We start from the raw sequence: 20349 nt of genomic DNA on the forward strand, positions 1-20349 counted from the left end.
TAGTAAGGTAGCCGCTATGCTGTCTCATTCTCCGTCCCACGCCCTCCCCTCCTTTTTATTGTCAAAAGCTCTTGCACTATCAGAAATGTTGCTAGGCCGAGTATGATAGGTAATTTCTCATTCTTTATGTATCAAGGACTTTCTCCCTTGTTCCCTCCCGGCCTTGAAGCGCTTTGAAACACATTGTGTATTGGCGCTATATAAATAATCAATCAATCAGGTCTCATCTGTTCATGTATGGGGGGCAAATACGACTAGATTTGTACTGAATATTGTACATGTAAGTCTGTGTAGGATTCTCCCAACAAGTACATTTTATCCATGTCTCTCTCCTGATTGGCGAAAGCTCACAAACGTGGCTTCTCACGGGATCGCCCACTGGGTTTGTGAGGGGAGAGTAAAACAAGGATTATCAGCTCTGTGCTAGAACTATTGTTTTTTTGTCTGTACGATGACATAAAATAATAAACAGTAAACCTGCTTCTTTCAACAGAGCATGAGCAGCCATCAGCGGATGCATGCTGGGGAGAAGTCCTACGAGTGCATGGAAAGCAATGAGCACTTTAAATGGACGTCACACCTGACAAGACATCTGAGAACCCACACAGGGAAAAAGTCTTTCAAGTGCTCGGAGTGTGAGAAAAGCTTCACTCGGTGCTCACATCTGCAGAGGCATCAGAGGGTCCATACTGGGGAGAAGCCATACCAGTGCTCAGAGTGTGTGAAAAGCTTCACTTATGGCACGGATCTGGTCAGGCATCAGAGGAACCATACTGGAGCGCAGCCATACCAGTGCTCAGAGTGTGTGAAAAGCTTCACTCAGAGCTCACTTCTGCAGCAGCATCAGAGGATCCATACTGGAGGGAAGCCCTATCAATGCACAGAGTGCAAGCAAAGCTTCAGTTCCCCCTCCACCCTGAGGAAGCATCAAAGGATCCATACTGGGGAGCGACCATACCGGTGCTCAGTGTGTGTGAAAAGCTTCACTTATAGCAGGGATCTGGTCAAGCATCAGAGTATCCATGCAGGGGGGAAGCCCTATGGGTGTACAGAATGTGGTAAGCACTTTAACCGTGCATCAAACCTAAAGGTTCATGAGAGATCCCACACTGGAGAGAAACCCTACCAGTGTACGGAGTGTGAGAAAAGCTTCACTGATAGTTCACATCTTAATAGGCATCGAAGGCGCCATACTAGAGACTGACCATACTAGTGTACAGAGCAAGAGGATCTTCATTCATATAATTTAAAGCCATGTGTATGTTGGACAAGGACTTCCATTACAATGGTGCATTATTTATTGGAAATAAAATCAAGAGGTATTTTGCACAGAGAAACGTGTACATTCCTAACAGTTCCACAAGTGGCCCATTTGAGGCTGGAGGTGATATAGGGGCCACAACGTGGAATTTCCATCCAACCACTGATCCATTTCCTGATCATTATCTAATCTTTTGGGAATCTTGGAAGTCCTGCATAAACAGCCCTGCTGCACTCTCCTGTGAACCAAGCACTTATTGCCAGGATATCTTCTGGGTGAATGTTGCATGCTATAAATGTTAAATAGGTTAAGCACCCACAGCAAAGGTCTACTTATAACCTGCATGGCTCATGCAGCATTCCCAGTGAGATAGCTAAGCAGGTTGGCCAACTGCTGCAGAAATTTAGAGGCCGGATATCGAGCCCTCGCTGAAGACTGAGGAAAAGGACAAGGTAGTCTGTGGGAGTCTCCCACCTCAACAGCATCCTGTATTGCTGCTTTCCTGTTCTGTTGACCCGCCCACCCTGCCCCAATAGAATCTGGATATCGAGCCCTCGGTGAAGCCAGAGACAGGGGTAAGGCAGTCTGCCCCCTCCACAGGTCCCTGTCTTGCCGCTTTGCTGTTCTGGTGGCCCGGCCCACCCTGCTCAAGAAGACGCTGGATATCAAGTCCTCAGCAAAACCAGAGGACAAGGGTGAGGCAGTCTGCGGCACTATGCAAAGGGCTGTGAGCCTGTATGTTTTCTATACAGCCCCTGCTTTCTTGCCTTACTTCACTTGTTACATGCTCTTTGGACACCTACTATTAAAAGTACTCAGAAGTCCATTTCATTTTTAAAGCTATTCTTGCTATCTTGACCGAGCTACAGATTTATGGTGTGATCTGAGACCTGCTCCATCAGTCACAACTGACTTTTAACTTGTGATACATCTGTGAATTTGCAGTGCAATCACGTTATCATATCTTTTCCATCGCTACTTGACTGGGACTGGCCTATGGTGTGCATCTGGTTTTATTTAAAAAATGAATGTCGTTTGGGGGTGTCAGGGGGGAGACTAAAGCTGTCCCTTGAGCCAGTCGGGCATTTCCTAATGACTTGGTTCGTATTTTATGATACTCTTCAAATTGTACTTCAAAGAGGATGTTGAAGCATCAAGCAACGCCACACATTCCACCTGTCAATGGCTCAAAGAAAGTAGCCTGCCTGGTTGCCCTCTTAACAGAGGTAAACCTGTTGAGCACACAGTGGTGAACTTGTTCCAATTGCTTTCAGACGTTTGCGACAATCTATTGGTTATTTAAAAAAAGAGATTGGCATAGTCAAGCAACATCTGAAAAACCTAACTACTTTGATGAATCCAACTGTGGCTCGGCCACCACCTAGGATCGCTGTGTCTACCCATTTCCTGCTTACTAATCAAATGCCTGCTAATGGAATCCCATTTTCCAGGTGATTGAAAATCATATTAAAAGCCATTCACCCCCATTTATGGGCCATATGCCACCTAGAAATTACGTGGTAAAAGGCCCCAAAGCCTCAGTTGATGGACTTCATACTGTTGTGGGGAATGGCTATCGGCCATGGGGAGATTATTTACCAAGTTTAGAAATGACATACACCCCTATTAATACGTTCTTATTATAACCTTAGAGGAGTAGTATTACACATGACTAATGAACCAAAACTAATATCAGGAAAACAGGAGGGGAAAGACAATCTTATCAATAAATGTATCTATACGCCATCAGCAACACTGATTGTCAATCATGAGAAAAGATACTATTGAAGCTAGGACTGTTCATACCCTAGGAGAAGGTAGCCAAGATTATATCACAAGTACCTTCCGTGATGACGAACTTGCATAGGGGCTTCTATCAATTGACCTCTGAACTATTCCTCCAGCAGGCCTTCACATTGAGAGGAGAGGTCCATCCCCTGTTGATTTAATCCATGCAGAAGCTGCTACCAACCCTTGCCCAACCCAGAACCGATTCCCTTCAACATCGTATGAGTTGGTGTTTGGCATCCGCCTCCCCGCTTGCCCAACCCAGAACCGATACTTTTCAACATCGCATGAATCAGTGTTTGACATTCCCTTCCCTGTTTGCCATTTTTTTTGTGATACTGTTGAATGAACACAAGAGAGGGTCATATGCAGGAGCTGAGTCTGGTGTCTTGGAACACAGCTGACCGACGCAAACATCAGGACGACCTCAAATGGGTTGATTTTATTACATCTTTAGACTCAATATGTGTTCCGGAAACATGGACCTGGAGCCTGTATCGATACAGGTTCATCAGATATACAAGGCCTATTTATTGAAATCCCAGGAGGTGATACATTTTTGCTATTCAACATCTATAAGAGTAACAGACATATGGCTTAAATGATATGAGGACATTATATAACGGGGTAGCAACATGGGTGGGTGATACATTAAACAAAACAATGTTTTTAACTGCGGGAGATCTAAACCTTCAGAGAACCCTTACATAAAATGTTTGTTGCTATTGAGGAGGACTTGATTTGGTACTCTCCTCCCATAACTTCACCAAAGCTAAGGAAATCCTATAAATGTGCCTTACAGACTGTCCAGCCTTTTAATAATTTGGGTTCTAAGGTGTGTGATGGGAGGCTACAAAGTGAACCACCTGAGCCTACTTATCATAACCACAGGACCATTAGCAATTTTGATTATATACTAATTGGTGTAAGAAACTGGAAGCAGGCAAAGTCATTAGAAGTTGTCCAAAGCGGTGAAAGTGTTCACTACCCTATGACTATAACCCTAGGCACAGACTTGGCAAATGTATATCGTTTGAGACGGCCCACGTGTTACGTCCATCAATAAATAATAGGCATTTGAGATGGGAAGACTGACCTCAAGAATATTATTCTGTTGATTTATCATAAACTGATCCCCATTTTTTTTACATATTTCTAATCACTTTATTTAAAGATTCTAACAACAAACAAAGAAAAACAATCTCCAGTACATTGCATCGTGTTCAGATTGTAAAATCTAAAAGTAACTTAGAAATAAACAAAATGATACTGAATATATGAACATCGATAATATTTGCAAAAACAAATACAATTTGAACAAAAATTCCTGACACTCAACCATTAAGAGAAGACAACAAGAAACCAAAACACACAACTAACACCCAACGGAACAGCTCCCCAACTCCAGAAGTATCAAAGCATCCCCATCCCAAGGCAGGGATTATCCCCCCAGACTAGGAACCCAACCTTCAGCCAAATAGGTCATTAAAGGGTCCCCAAAGTCGAGAGTAACGACCCTCTCTACCTTGTCCAATGAGCAGAACTTTATCAAAGTTCGACAAGACCTGCATATCTGATAACCACCCATCCACGCTCGGTTTCTTCAATGACTTCCAGACCCGTAGGATTTGTTTCATTGCCAAAATCAACCCTTTATTGATCCATTCCATACGGTCCCTAGCTCTGTCTCCTCTACCCCTGTTGGATAACAAAATGATTGAAAGGAAAGAGCGAGGAAGATTTTCTTCCAATACAAGGTCCAGTCTATCCAATACCCCAGTCCAGAAGTCGGAAACTCTCGGGCACGTCCACAACATATGTAACAAAGAGCCCACACCACATCCACAGCCCCAACATGAATCAGTGTCCGAGAGACCCAATCTGGCCATCTTGGACGGAGTCCAATATAGTCTAAAGAGGATCCTTTGCCTGATATAACGCAGCTGCAAGTCCATCTTTGCCTGTACTCCCACATGAAGTAAATACATCCATTCCCGAACCGAGATGTCCACCCCAAGATCATCCGCCCAGGTCTGGCGAAGCTTATCCCATGCTCTCACATCACCCTCATCCGCCGGCATCAGCTTCAGATAAGTCGAAACTCCAAACGATGCTGAACGGAGAAGTTCACACAATGCAGGTCTCTCAGTCATGCCTCCGTCTAACATCCCTGTCCTCTCAGTCAAGAGCATCTTTAAGGCCTCATAACGATTTCTTTCTCTAGCTCCAATACCAAAGGAAGTTCTCAACTGGTCAAAGGAGATCATGTCACCATTATGCCACACATCACGGACTCTAAGTATGCCCTTACCTATCCAGCTTTTCCAGCATAAGGGCCTATTTTCCAATTGCAAACATGCATTTTGCCATAAAGACGCATCATAGTGCAACCCATCATTCTCATCTCCAAAGTCCAGAAAGCGCAGCACCGCTTCCCTAGTCGCACCCATTGTGGGCAGCTTCTGTACTGAGGCAGGCAATTTAGACATTGAATAGAGGTCTCTCAACGCATAAGGCGAAAACTGATAACTCTCAATTATATACCAATTGGGAACATATTCATGAACCTCAGAAAAATATGGGGTCGATTTTTGCAAGAGAAAACCTGTGCAATAATTCATCAAGTTCGGGAATCCAAATCCTCCATCATCTACTGGACCATGCAAAATAAATTTAGGAATTTTGGGCCGCTTGCCTTCTCCCCAAAGAAAATCCCGGAAGACTTTATCAATAGGAGCAATAACTTTCCTCGTAAACTTCAAGGGAATGGACTGTATGATGTATAGAACCTTCGGCAAAAGTACCATTTTAACAGCATTAACCTTGGCCCAAATTCCCAACTGCAACCGGCCCCATCTCAATATATCCCTTTTAAGTACCTCCAGTATCTTTGACACATTGAAAGCGGTCATTCTTTTCAAATCCCGAACTAGATGTATACCCAAGTATTTCATTGTTCCCACCTCCCAGCGACAGTCCCAAGAGCCCAAGACATCACGCGGGACACTAACATCCAAAGGAAATGCTACAGTCTTTCCCCAATTGATCCTATGGCCCGATAAACGTCCCACCTCATCAAACATCTGTTTAAGTAGTACACATCCCTCAGCCGGATTAGACACTATCACTGTCATGTCATCAGCGTAGCATAGCACTTTCATTTCCGTGTCTCCAAATCTAAGCCCCCGAAGGCCCTGTTCTTGCTTCAAGTATAGAATGAGAGGTTCCAAGGCCAGATTGAACAGATACGGAGACAATGGACAACCCTGCCTAGTTCCCCTAGATAACAAGAAAGAGGAGGACATAACTCCATTGACCCACACCTTTGCACTGATATTAGAATTCATTGCCCTGATGATCTTAATAAAGGTGTCCCCAAATCCCATTCTCTTGAGTGTGTGGTAAAGGAAGGACCAATTGACCCTGTCAAAAGCCTTTTCTGCATCCATAAATAACAACAAGGTATCCCTGGTCTTCGTCTTCGGTAGACCCATCAAATCTATCAACGTCCTAATATGATCATAACCGTATCTGCCTCTCATGAAACCAACCTGTGATCCACTGATCAGTTTGCCTATGCACATATTCAACCTATTAGTCAGAATCCTGCTGAAGATTTTCAGATCCACATTCAGGAGCGAAATCGGTCTATAATTCTCACATCTCTTACCGTCTTTCCCCGGCTTCGGGATAACAATTACACAAGCCTCCTTCATAGTGGGACAAAGCAAACCATCCCGCATAAACCCATTATACAGATTGCACAGGAACGGTACAAGAACCCTACTCAGTGTCTGATAGAACTCTACCGGAAGGCCATCTATCCCTGGTGATTTACCCTTGTTGAGCTGACCAATAGCTACTGACACTTCCTCTTCCTCAATAGGGCTATCCATCATCACAGCTTGGTCCACACTCAAATTTGGCATAACAATTTTATCAAAAAAGGAGTCCATGTCTACCTGACTTGGGAACTGATCTTCTTGATATAAAGTTTCATAAAATGTCCGAAAACCACTACATATCTCATCTTTCTTACTAATATGAACACCATTGTCATCAACTAGTTTTTGGATAAAAGAAGCATCCGATAGTCCCCGTAACCTATTCGCTAACAGTTTCCCACTTTTGTCACCTTGTTCCCAAAACTTTTGCTTCATAAAAAACATACCCTTCTCATATTGGGCATCCATTTTCTGTTTAAGTAAGTCCCTGAACCGTCCGACCAACAATTTATCCTCAGGTCGCTTGGACACTGCAAAATCCTTCTGCACCTTTTCTAGTTCCCTTTCCAACTCCTGAATCTCCGCCAAGGTTTTTTTCCGCACCCGCGATGTAATATTCATCAGTTCCCCTCTCACAGTCGCCTTGAAGCTCTCCCAGACCATGACATCAGATGCGGTCCCAGTATTAATATCAAAGTAATCCCTTGTGAAACTGTCCAGAGAATCAGCAATCCCCTGTTCTTTTAAAATATGAGTTTTAAGCCGCCACCTAGTGAACCCCGACCTTTCTTGTCCCATACTCAACTGCATCATAATCAAAGAATGATCTGAAATACTCCTTTCTTTTATAGTTACCTCCCTCAAACCCTCAGCCAACCGTTCAGAAATGAAAAAATAATCAATCCTCGAATGAGAGTCATGTACCGGTGAGTAAAAGGAGAACTCCCTCACTGCAGGGTTAAAAAATCTCCAAGCGTCAATTAAATCCTGAGTATCCACAAATTCTTTAAAGGATCTACTATTGTTTCCAGCAGTAAATCTACATTGCGCCGAACGGTCCATTTTACCGTCAATCACACTATTGAAATCTCCTCCTAAAATTACATGTTCCCCTCTCATCTCCCTCAATAGCGTCGATAGCATCCTAAGAAAAGGGCCACCACTACTACATGGACCGTAAACCGAACCAATTGTGATTAATCTACCCTCATATGTAACATCAATAAGAAGTATCCTCCCCTCATCATCCATTACCACTTTCTCCACCTGAAACATTAGGCCTTTGCGCAGCAGTATACCCACCCCCCTTGATTTAGAACCATAGCAATTAAAAAAGGTCTTAGTAAACCATCTATTTCGGAGTAGATGCACAGACTCGTTCAACAAATGAGTTTCCTGGATGAGGGCAATATCCGTCTTTTCCCTCCTCAGTCTGTTCAGTACTTCCTTCCTCTTCCTCGGAATATTTAGGCCCTTAACATTCCAGGTACACATTCTCAAATCACTCAACGACATTTGGACTCAAATCAAAACCAGTCATATTGGCCAATCCTATTAAACTTGGAAAAATCCAAACCAAAACTAAAGGGGAGCAAGCAAACTGAAATATGCAAACACTACAGAACAACACAAAACAATACAAAACAAACACAGACATAGCAAGCCCATGAACACACAATAGCAAAACAAATGATACACCCCGCAAGACTGTAAGGTGATGTTGAGTGCAGTTATTTACAAAAAACAGTAAAGTCTCGAACTGCAACTACCCCAGAATCCACACCCAATGCATATGCAGTGACAATCATAACTAATATTCCACCCCTATAACCCCTAACACTATCCACAAGAACCCCAGAGAAGCATGGAGATCAAAGTAACCCATCAACCCTCCTTTAACCCATTCAAGTCCGCCACATCATTTCCACAGTGTGCAGCCCAGTAACCACCCCAATAACACAGAGCATATAGAATTCGCCTTTACAATCCCATTAACCCAATTACTCTCATTAAATAATAGACCATAGGTGAATGACTACACTTATGATGCCCGACATCCACTTACACAAGTTAGTGAGAGACACCGTATACCATTAGGCTTAATACCCAAGTCATCTCAGAATCCACAGCTTAAGAATAGTTCCAGCCCAGGCATGGCAAGGTCCATAGCGAGTCATTTGGACCATTGAAGTCATAAGTAATCTATTATACTATTACCCACCCAGTTGCCATCAGAATAAAGGAATTCCCCTGACCCACCACGTTCTCCCTAAGCCACAACAGTATCAAACACTCCATTTCAGATATGTATTCCCCGTGCTGTGGATTTATAATCAATCAGCCAATTATGAAATGCCCTGTACTATGTACCCTAAGAGAAATGAACCACACAAGGCAGGAAAATATCTGACTCAATCCATTCAGGTGCGTAGCCACAGTAGAAGACACCTGCATGTAACTGAGACCATAATGTATGCCTGTTTGCACTTCCCCTGTTTATGCTTTAACACATTTCAAGGCTGCGGTCACCAAGATAAAAGCAATCAAGTCAGATAAAATCACTGATCATGGTATAATGAATGATAAGGCAGCGTTAGAGGGAGGGGCGTTGCAAGTCTCCATGAGCGCGCCGTTAATCTCTGCCTCAGCCACCATAGACCACATATAAACATGGGCTTGTTGTAGCGTTTTTCAAGTGACACCCCAAGCAGGCTTCAACAGCGTCTGGCAGTGCCCATTGACCTTCATGCTGCCAGAACAGTCGAAGGCTCAGGGAAGGTCTCTGTAGATGCGTGTAAGTGGGAGACCCGGTTTCAGTTAGAGGCCGCGTACAGGCGTACAGGCGTCTCCGGAGGCAGGGCAAGGAAGGGAGAAAGCGGGAGAAACTCGGTTGCGGGCATTTCCGAGTACTTCATTCGTGAATTGTTTCACCTACCGCCAGCCCATTCCCCCAGCACAGCGTCCTCCATTCACATGCGTATCCATCGTAATACGCATCGGCCTCCATTAATCATGTCCCCGTGACATGAAACGACGTGCAGGAGCGTCAAAAGCGCCATGTCCTTTCCTCTAATGGCCCGTGACTGTGTTCAAACGAAAACATCTATCCCAACTGAATTTAACGATCGGTACATCTAAAATAATTGCAAGTGGATGACATCAGATAAAAATCAAATAAAATGAATAAAACACATTAAAAAAACAAAACCAACTCCACCGCTTTTTGAGAATCCAGTTTGTCTATCTCTTCTTTTTGGCTGGTATTCTCTGTGAAGCAGACACAGTAGCCTCCATAGCCTCCATAGGCTGCTCAGGATCATTCCCGTTTTCAGTCCCTTCCAGGTCACTCAAAAAAGCCTCAGCTCCTTTGTTGTCATTGAAGGAGAACAACCTGCCATCCTTGATCACCCTGAAGATTGCAGGATACACCATGTAGTATTTGAGGTTCTTCAGTCTTGCTTTGTCTTTGGCCATATTAAACTCTCTTCTTTTATCCAAGACATCCCGACTGAGGTCCCCAAATATCATCACTCTGTGTCCATTCCAAGTCAGGTCACGTAATTCACGGGCCTTCCTTAACACCATTTCTTTGGTTGGAAAGCGCAGGAACTTAACCACAAAATGTCTGGATCGCTGGCCTTGCGCTGGCTTAGGTCCCAAGCTCCTATGAGCCCTCTCCAATTCTAGATGAATCTTGGGATCCAGCTTGAGGATAGAAACCAAAACTCTCTCAATAAATTCAAGTGGCTTGCCCCTCTCCAAGTCCTCAGGAAGGCCAGCCACCCTCAGATTGTTCCGTCTGGAAAAATTTTCCTGTTCAGAGAGCTTCAGAAACAGTCTTTCATTTTTTGATTGTAAGTCCCTGATTTGGTTTCCCATCCTTTCCACTGTGTTATCCACATTAGTCAGATGAGACTCCACTCTGTTAAAGTTTGAAGTGAGTTCCAAGTATCTCTCTTCTGCACTGGACATCTTATCCTTAATCTCATTCACATCCAAGGTCAGCTTTGTGAGCATGTCCAGAATTTTATCCACTCTCTCATCTGAGGATTTCTCACCAGTCCCCTTCTGCCTCTTAGCGGGTTGTTTTGTATCAGGTGAAGTTGGTTCAGCCATCACAGTGTAGGGTAGGGATTCAGTCCAGGTGCAGGAGCTCAGCCTTCAGGCAGCCATCCCTGAAGCTGGCAGTTCTAGAATCCTTTTTACATATTTCTAACGCTGAACATCCAGATTCTGGTGCCATATGGTGTATGGTCTTGCTCCCTTTGTTAACAAAAATCATAAAGCAGTTTCCTGAATCCAACTGAAGAGGAAGTCCAGGTTTGACGAGAATTGCATGAAGAAAAATAATGAACTGGTTGCTGCTGTCATGATGCCTACCCCCGGGCATCAGGACCAAGGCCCTCCGCTCCGGGAGCAGGCATCCAGACATTTGTTTAAACCTCAGCAGCCCCGGCTAGGGGCTGTCTGGGTTCAGTCCTGGCGCCTTAGGCGCCAGGCTCATAGACTTTACTTATGCAGACCATGCTGCAAAAGAGTCCAAGCCTACATGAGGCCTGGATGGGACTATTTTGTTACAGGGACTATTTTTTACTTGGGCGTGGCTCTAGGGAACTTCTTACCTGGAACTACTTTGGAGGCTTTTTAAACCACACCCGAACAGCAGCACATGCTTCACATTATTCTGCATCCAGCAGTGTGACCCTCACCATGCTTGCAGCCAGCATCCAGTCTTCTGCCACACCCGCGTGCCTGCAGCCAGCATCCAGTCTTCTGCCACGCCCGCCTCGAATCCGGAGCTCCTAGAATAAAGAAGGAGAAAAGGACAAGGTTAGAAAACAAACTTATTTCAAATTCCTCACCTAATTCCGGAACCATTTAATCTCCGGACCTGGAAAGTACATCAGTCCTGCACGCGTCGCTTCACCAGCTCCAGCACGGCGCCATACTCACCAGTTCTCACAGCATCTTTCGATCCGGTGCTGTCTCCATCATTTCTTCGCCGTAATCCGGCACCTAGGGGACACAAGAAAAAACAAGGTGAGCCAAGGGAATCAACAAATGCAACCTCTTACCACCATAGACTTACCTGATTTACCACCGGCGGTATTATTCCATAACTCTCCACATTTTCATATGCCGCATCTGTAAAGAGGGAGAAAAACAACACGTTAACGCATGCAATAGTTACCGGACAGCGTTGGGTAACAGACTCTTACCTGAACGCCAGCAGCAGCTATGAGACCTTCTTCTCACGAACTCAGTTGCAACTTAAGGAAGGAAGGGGACAAGAGTGAACATCGGGCACATTGAACTCTTTGAACTTGATACTTACCAATCCCGCCAGGGACTTCAGAGTCAATACTTACCAGAACTCTCCCAACGCCTTCAAACCAGTGAAGTAACTGGTATCTATGCGCCCCTGCAAGACACGCAGGATGGAGAGCTCATCTTTTACAAACATAAGGTGAGGTTACTAAGGGGATATCGGAGGTGAATAGTGGGGGAGAGCGAGAACAGTTGGGAGGCCATCACTAAAACCCACAGGTGGTTAGTCCCTGTCCCACTTGCAGGAAAATACTTCTTCGGGTCCAGCAGACAAGACTAGGCGGGCTAGTCCAGACAGTCATCTCTGCACTACGCATCACGTTGAAGGAGACCGCAGCTGTCCGGGTCCGATTGACACCCCTGTGGGGTCCAGGTGAGCTTAACAGCTGCACTTGAAATCCAAAATTGCGTGGATACTGACGCAGTAATGCACTAACCGCTTTTCTGTGGGGAAGGGTGTTAGACAAGTTGGCATTTTATTCTCCACCTTGTTTAATGTGTTCTTTAATGGGGTGCCTGATAATATACCGTCCCACACACACATCTGACATTCCCAGCATAGGTTGAAAAGATTCCATTGCAAATGTTTGAGGGTGATGGTGTCCCCATGTCCTGCATCCCAAGTGGCCTAATTAAACTTAGCACAGATGAAACCAAATTGCTGAGGTGTGGGGAAAAGTCTAGATCTCGTTCCTGTATGAGACTATGTATAAGGTAAACGAGAATCGAGGATGTCCCTTTCTGTGATTACCTCGGAATCAGGTTTGGGTGAAACATGAATTATCAAAACCATATTGTTAAAGCCAACCTTATCATAAGGAAAAGGAGCAGTGCAATCTTGACCTATTCCAAATCTTTTGGTAACAATATTCTCCTCTCGGCTTTGATAATCTATCAAATGCAGACCCTACCAGTGGCGATGCTCAGTGCAGAATTGTGGGGGTGCTGCAACATCTCTAGATTGAGGGTGATCGAAAACTCTTTTTATAAAAAAGCTGTTCACAGTCGTTGTCCCCCAGCATGCTAAATATCTAGCCTAATCTAGAACATAGCTACCATCTATTGGCGTTCATTTCCAATTGAAGCCAGTTCTCTACTCGGTACACATTTGGTCCAGCAATCTACTTTTGATTAAATATAGGGAAGCCCTGTTAGAACAGCTGGGGCACCAACATGCAAGTTCTCTATCATGGTGAAAACACCTAAGGGATCACGTACACCGGGTACATTTAGGGGAGTTCTGGTTAAATCCCTCTGTGATCACCCTGAAAAGTAGACAAACTGTCATGGAAGCACATGTAGAGTGGTCCATGGGGAATGATGTCAACAAGTGTTTGGCACTGTCAAGAGGCTATTCTTACTTAAATACCAAACAAGTGTACCTGTGCTTCCTTAACAATCTATTAAATAGGTCCTTATACATTAAATTGCGATTGGGTACTATGCCAATGGCCTTCTTTAAGTCTTGCTGGAATAAGGACCAGTCAAGTCGATGTCCATCCCGTTCTGAAGAGCTTGAAAGCTCACAACATTTTCATAAAGGGGCCTCAACAAAAATGTAAACCTATATTTAAGTAATAGAGGAATATAATCTCCCAATGAGGCAGAAGCTCTGTGCAAGAAATTGAACGACCTAGATGTCGTCTTTGCGATTTCCACCTATTTGGCCCAGGCCTGGTGGATAAGATGTAGGATCTCGGTATTGCCATGAGCCATTCTGAACCCATCCAAGAAAGAATGAATTATAGTGCCTAGTTGCAGACTATTATATGGTTAGGGTTTCCTCTCCACTGCTGTTCCTAATCCTTTTGCTTCTATTTAAATGGACCTTGAATACTACAATCTGAAATTGTTATGCAGTTTTCTAGTAATGAAATATAATAATTTTGTGGGTGATTGTGGATTTCACATGGAAAATAGTTCCTCAACTAGGGCGGTAGTATTAGTGTTACTTATTCATCATTTAAATGTATTTTGAATTCTGCAATTTGATGTTGTTTCACTTTATAGCCACTTATGAATCGTGATACTCATTGTAATGATCTGTTATATTAGCCATGGGACCATATGGGCCTCATTATGAGTTTGGCAGTGTTGCCGAAAATGGTGGTAATGCAGTGGTAACAGAGTTACCACTGCATTACTGTGCCATTACCACAGTGCCAAACTATGGATTTGGAGGTAAGGTGGAGGAAAAATCTCCAGCAATAGGAGTGATATGGAAGTGGGAGGACAGAGTGAATGGAGGAGTGAGGAGGATTGAATGGAATGAATATTCAGAGCTTTCAGTATGCAAAAGGTCAGATATAATTGTCAAAAATGCATCAATCTCAGCATTGGCTGGATTAAAATAATCATTAAATAATAAACAATGTTGCACCACATCTGAAATAAAATCTCTCCTCTCCAGTCTCGCTGGTAAAATATAGTTTCTTACAGAATAAATTTGATGAATTGAGCAACCTGAACCACCCCAAATAACAGTCAACAGTCCCCCAAATGGCCGACTATTATCACCCCTATTTGCCTTGACATTGTAATTGTGATTGGTTATTTATAATGCGCTTAATACCCAGAGGTTTCTAAGCACGGACCCGAGGATCAATTCTGTGTTGCTCCGCGTTGTCTTTGTTCCAAGATGAGCGTGTTGCCCCTGAGCTATCCTCCCAAGACAATGGCATACATTAAATCCTTCGATAATAGGGGGGTCGAGCATCCAAGTCTCTTGCAGACAAAGAACCATATACTTCTCAAATGATGCCCCAGCAGCCGAAAGGCTTGATACACAGCCAATATCACAGTCCTTAATACTTAGGAGTAGAAATGAAATCCTAACCACATCCACAATACTCTCATTCTAAAAGTCCACCTGCGCCAGATCTTGGGATTTGAGAAGGCATGGGCGTGATGGGTTGTCAATTAAGAGGAGTTTCCCCACTTTTACCAAACAGGCGACCACAGTATAAGCAATTTAAATCTGACTCTGCCTGCTTCTTTGGTTTGCCTACCCCCGGTCCTTACTCCAAGAGTACATTGGATCGGCTCTTACAGAATGGACATCACTGTCATATTCTCTTTCTGTTTCTAAGGACTTCTTAACCACCACCTTTTCCCATTTTGCTCCCTATACTTCCACTTTTTCCCCAAAGTGCAGAAGATTGGGGACAATTGCCTAGTGTCAATTACTTGATCTTGCTTCAGTGTAAATGTAGTGGCCGATATTCGTAGCTTAGCTGATACTTTCTCTCTAAGTGTGCAAAAGCCAACCTTTCTTAGCCTTACTCACCCCTACCGCACTAATATTCAATACTGATGCTGACACGTCTTGTTCTTCACATAAGCTGGGCTATGCATAAATTAGGGACAATAGGACACATCTGTAGAGATAGATGGCTCACTATCCTCCACAACTGACATTCGACCTTGCGTACTGTCTGACTCACATATAACGCTGAATGGAGCCACTGACAATTAAGCCACCTTCTTACATGGATTCTTTTGGTTGGTTGGCTTTACTTCTCAGAATGTGAACCATGTGGAAAACAGCACGGGAATAATAGTTAAATTAACAACACTTCCATTGCTGATTCCGTCGGCTCATTTCCCAGCTTTTTGCTGCTATCAGCCTCGTCAGTTATGAGGCTGCTACTTCCAAAAGATGCAAGGGCGCCACGACCGACAGTAGGCCACTTCGGTGGTGATGGTGCATGATACAAATACATTTAACATTAACATTGTACAGCATACGAGTAACGAGGATTTCGCTATGATACCTCTCGCCACCTCGCCAAACTGCCAAACTGCTGACACACTTCTGAGCACTTCCCACGAGCACGCTCTCAGGAGCTGGGATCTGATATGTAGCTTCACGGAGTTTGGTGGGTGTGGCAGCAACTTCAAACAGCATGCAATGGAACCAATGTACCGCCAAACCACCGACACACTTCTGAGCACTTCCCGTGAGCGTACATTTCCCTTAGTACCTTCCATACATTGGTCCTGAAATTATTGAATGGCATGCTGTCATGGGCATTTCTATTTATTGTTGCGCCCTCATGTCTGCCATTTATCATTAGCTTGTTCCCCCAATAGGGTGGCTAGAAAACTCTTCATGTCGTCTACTGTTAATATTATCCCAGCATGAATCAATTTCCCTCACCCGCGGTGAGGGATGGTAGGCTAGTCATCACATTTTCCTTGCTCATGTTTGGCCAAGGCACATACTGAGCACCCACACAGCCTTTCTGTAATAGGGGGGAACTGTGTCTTTATTTCCCTAATATTTCCCTGCTCCCCGCCCCCTGTGGGCATTGCCACCACTATACAGATCGGTCTTCTCCTGAGTCTCTCCACCCAGGGCCTTTTGTCCCATTCCTTCCCTTCTTCATGGGACCCCATTTTCACCTCCCTGGTTTCTCAATCTGAATCATTTTTTAATTACCCATGGGGTGGCAAATTTGTATCAGGAACAGGCTCAGTGTCCAATTTGAACATTATCTCCATTGATCAAGTGGTGGGTTCTCACATCGCCGCACCTCCTCTTTCTCCCTTGCTGTGCACACAAGCTCCTCTTCTGCCTCTTCCAACACTTAGTCTATCTGTCTCCGCACGCTCCTCCCTATTTCTGTAACAAGGGTAGTGCTGAGTCCCTTGATGTACTTCTGCCATGTGTGGTGGTATATTTTACTATATCTTTTCATCTGTCGGGAGTATATCAGGGGTTGGTGTACCCTGCTTCCGCCTTTAGAGGAACTGACCATGCTATGGGAGTGGCTGAGCGCGTCACAGCAGCTGCTGTGCTTGCTGCGGCAGCAGAGACATCCTGGGCCTTGGTGCTCACACCCTTTCACACTCTCCCCCTTGTTCATGGGCACCCCACGTCTTCACATAACTTCCACAATTCTTGAACACCCTGTATTTTCTTCGGCTTCTGGCCCTTACATTTTGCTGTGAGAGAGGCATACACGTCCCCTATGATATATCGCTTGTGGGGGCCCTCTCGTTCCGGTGTACATAGTTGCCCTGCTGTGTCACTTACCCACTTGAAGTGATATTTCACTATCTTGTCTCTATGCTGTGGACATTTCTCAAGTCCGCCAATGGAGTCACCATGGTGCTGACAGGTCTCTCTCTCCCTGATCCCCATTTAAACGCTGGACCAGCAGTGCCCAATGCCTCTTCCCTTTGTGAGTTTCCCTCCCTCTCCCTTGTCAATATTAATATACTAAAATTCTAAAATACTTTTTCATCCACAAAAGCCAGTTAAATGTTTCCCAATTTCACAATACAAATTGTCAACTTTTTTTTTCTTCTCAACATTTTAACACAAGTCTATCCTCTAAACTCACCAATGTACATACAAACCCCTAAGCACAACAATAAAACACCCATAAATATCAAAATTACTACTTTTTTTATTTTTCACAAATCAAAAAACATAATCACTTCTGCGCCGTGTGGTACCACATCCATAACAAAAATGACTATACATCCACATATCTAAACTACTCTACTATCAACATCATCTTTCTTCTCAACTGAGGAGCTTCCCTTCTTTAATCCACATGCACTATTCTACTACAACACTACACTACTTATGACGTCATTTCCAAAATCTCCTTACACCTTTATGATGTGCTCTCTCCCTCCACCTCAGGAAAAATCTATTTTTTTCCAAATCGCATGCACTACTACCCAATGCAGACTTTCCCCACAGTGGGGAGATCCCTGCACTATTGGTGCTACTCAATATTTAAAAAGAGAAAAGTAAAAGTTTATAAAATGATATACCACATTGTGGGCCTCATTACACGGTAGGCGGTGGACCAAGGTGCTATTAGGTACATGCCGGTAAATTACCGGCACCACCTTGGAGGAAAGGGGAATTACCGCCCTATTCCAAGGTTGGCGGGCGGTAATTCCCCCTTCCTCCATTGCCCTTCCCCATTCCCATTCTCGCCCCATAGGGCAGAATGGGAATGGGGATGGTGCTAATTACGGTACCGTAATTAGCACCCTGGTCCCTCTGCGGGTCCCTACTTTAACGGCTGGTCTAGACCAGCCGTTAATGTCGGGTCCCGCCAAGGGACCTCGTAGTAAGGCGGTAAGGGTTAACGGTCACCGGTACCATTACCGGTGACCGTTAACCCTTACCGCCTACCGTATAATGAGGCCCTGTGCCTTGTGCTTTCATGCGAGGGTGCACACACGTGCCTGTCGACCCTCCAACTCCCTCTACGCTGGACCTCTCCTAATTTTCTGCTCCATCCGGGGCATGCAGCCATGCCCAAGGGATCAGGCAGACATTTTGTGGTCTCAGCGTCTGCTATGCCTCCTCGGTTGTGCACAGTCAAACTGGTCTCTGGAGCCTGGCCTCACCTTCCTGGGAATGCAGCAGAAAGCGCTCAGCTCCTCAGGTTCTCGCTAGGGCCTCCAAAAATGGACACCTATGTGCTCCCAACTCAGGTCAAAAAACCAGAAAAAATAAGCAATGCATAAAACATCAAGAAGGAGTGCACCACATGCGGGAAAAACACAAACAGGGTAATTCATAGAAATTCACACAAAAGTGTCGCACACGGCTGGCGCACAGTGTGCGAGTGCGATAGACTGCACCAGCCGCGTGCGCTAAAATGCATTACATCGCACAGCGTATTCATGGATTTTCGCATCCAAAACCAGCCGTGGCGCAGAGTGGCGCAGCGACCCTGCAGCAGCGCCAGTTACGCCCCCAAGAACGCCCTCGCGCAAGGAAAATCCATAAAAATCCCCAATCCAGCGCAAAGGGCTGCGCCAACCCTGGACCAGTTTAGCGGACTGCCAAACAGCAAACAGCAAGCGGGGAACGTGTATTACGGGTTTTGTGGTAACTTCCACACGCGAAAGGGCCTGTGCGAGCGGTGTACGTGTATTCCTCGGGTTCGCGGGAATTTTACACGTGATTGGCCTGGGTACGTGTATTTCAGGGGTGCGCGGGAAGTTCAACACGCGAAAGGGCCTGTGCGAGTGGGGTACGTGTATTCCTGGGGTTCGCGGGAAGTTTTATACGTGATTGGGCTGGGTAGGCGTATTTCAGGGGTGAGCGGGAAGTTTCACATGCGATTGGCCTGTGTACGTGTATTTCAGGGGTGCGCGGGAAGTTCAACACACGAAAGGGCCTGTGCGAGTGGGGTACATGTATTCCTGGGGTTCGTGGGAAGTTTTACACGCGATTGGCCTGGGTACGCGTATTTCAGGGGTGTGCGGGAAGTTTCACATGCGATTGGCCTGGGTACGTGTATTTCAGGGGTGCGCGGGAAGTTCAACACGCGAAAGGGCCTGTGCGAGTGGGGTACGTGTATTCCTGGTGTTCGCGGGAAGTTTTACACGTGATTGGGCTGGGTACGCGTATTTCAGGGGTGCGCGGGAAGTTTCACACGCGAAAGGGCCTGTGCGAGTGGGGTACGTGTATTCCTGGGGTTCGTGGGAAGTTTCACACCCGATTGGCCTGGGTACGTGTATTTCAGGGGTGCGTGGGAAGTTTCACCGGCGATTGGCCTGGGTACGTGTATTTCGGGGGTGCGCGGGGAGTCCTACACGTGAATTGGCAGTGTGGGTCCTCCCAGGTGTCCCCTCTACCCCCTCCAAGGCCCCTGCAGGCAGTCCCCAATGCAGGGGACTACCCCCCACCCCTGGTCATGTCCCGCAGGCAGCCCATCCACCATGGGCATGCCCCCCAGCCAAGCCACATATCACGTTGCAATATGAACACCAACACATGTCTCCCAGCACCCCCACCCCCCAGCAGTCAGGGGCACCTGCCAGCAGGCCCCCACTCATGTCCCCCAGCACCCCCACCCCCCAGCTGTCAGGGACACTTGCCAGCAGGCCCCCACTCATGTCCCACTCATGTCCCCCTGCACCCCCACCCCCCAGCAGTGCGGGGCGCCTGCCAGCAGGCCCCCACCCATGTCCCACTCATGTCCCCCTGCACCCCCACCCCAGCAGTGTGGGGCACCTGCCAGCAGGCCCCACCCATGTCCCACTCATGTCCCCCTGTACCCCCACCCCCCAGCAGTGCGGGGCACCTGCCAGCAGGCCCCCACTCATGTCCCACTCATGCCCCCTTGCACCCCCACCCCCCAGCAGTCAGGGGCACCTGCCAGCAGGCCCCCACTCATGTCCCACTCATGTCCCCCTGCACCCCCACCCCCCAGCAGTGCGGGGCACCAGCCAGCAGGCCCCCACCCATGTCCCACTCATGTCCCC

At 45.9% G+C, this 20349-nt stretch overlaps 1 protein-coding gene across 1 annotated transcript; it reads left to right on the plus strand.

Moving 5' to 3' along the window:
- Positions 1-496: 496 nt before the first annotated feature.
- Positions 497-1204, plus strand: LOC138487555 (zinc finger protein 436-like). Its single transcript, XM_069614036.1, has one exon. It carries the CDS (start codon positions 497-499, stop codon positions 1202-1204), a length of 708 nt encoding a protein of 235 aa, XP_069470137.1.
- Positions 1205-20349: the final 19145 nt, after the last annotated feature.

Source organism: Ambystoma mexicanum, chromosome 9 (assembly GCF_040938575.1).
Source record: "Ambystoma mexicanum isolate Mex_15411 chromosome 9, UKY_AmexF1_1, whole genome shotgun sequence".
In the NCBI taxonomy this organism is placed as follows: domain Eukaryota; kingdom Metazoa; phylum Chordata; class Amphibia; order Caudata; family Ambystomatidae; genus Ambystoma; species Ambystoma mexicanum.

Excerpts from the sequence above, each read along its gene's own strand:
- LOC138487555 (XM_069614036.1), top strand. The coding sequence starts at position 497 with ATGAGCAGCCATCAGCGGATGCATGCTGGGGAGAAGTCCTACGAGTGC.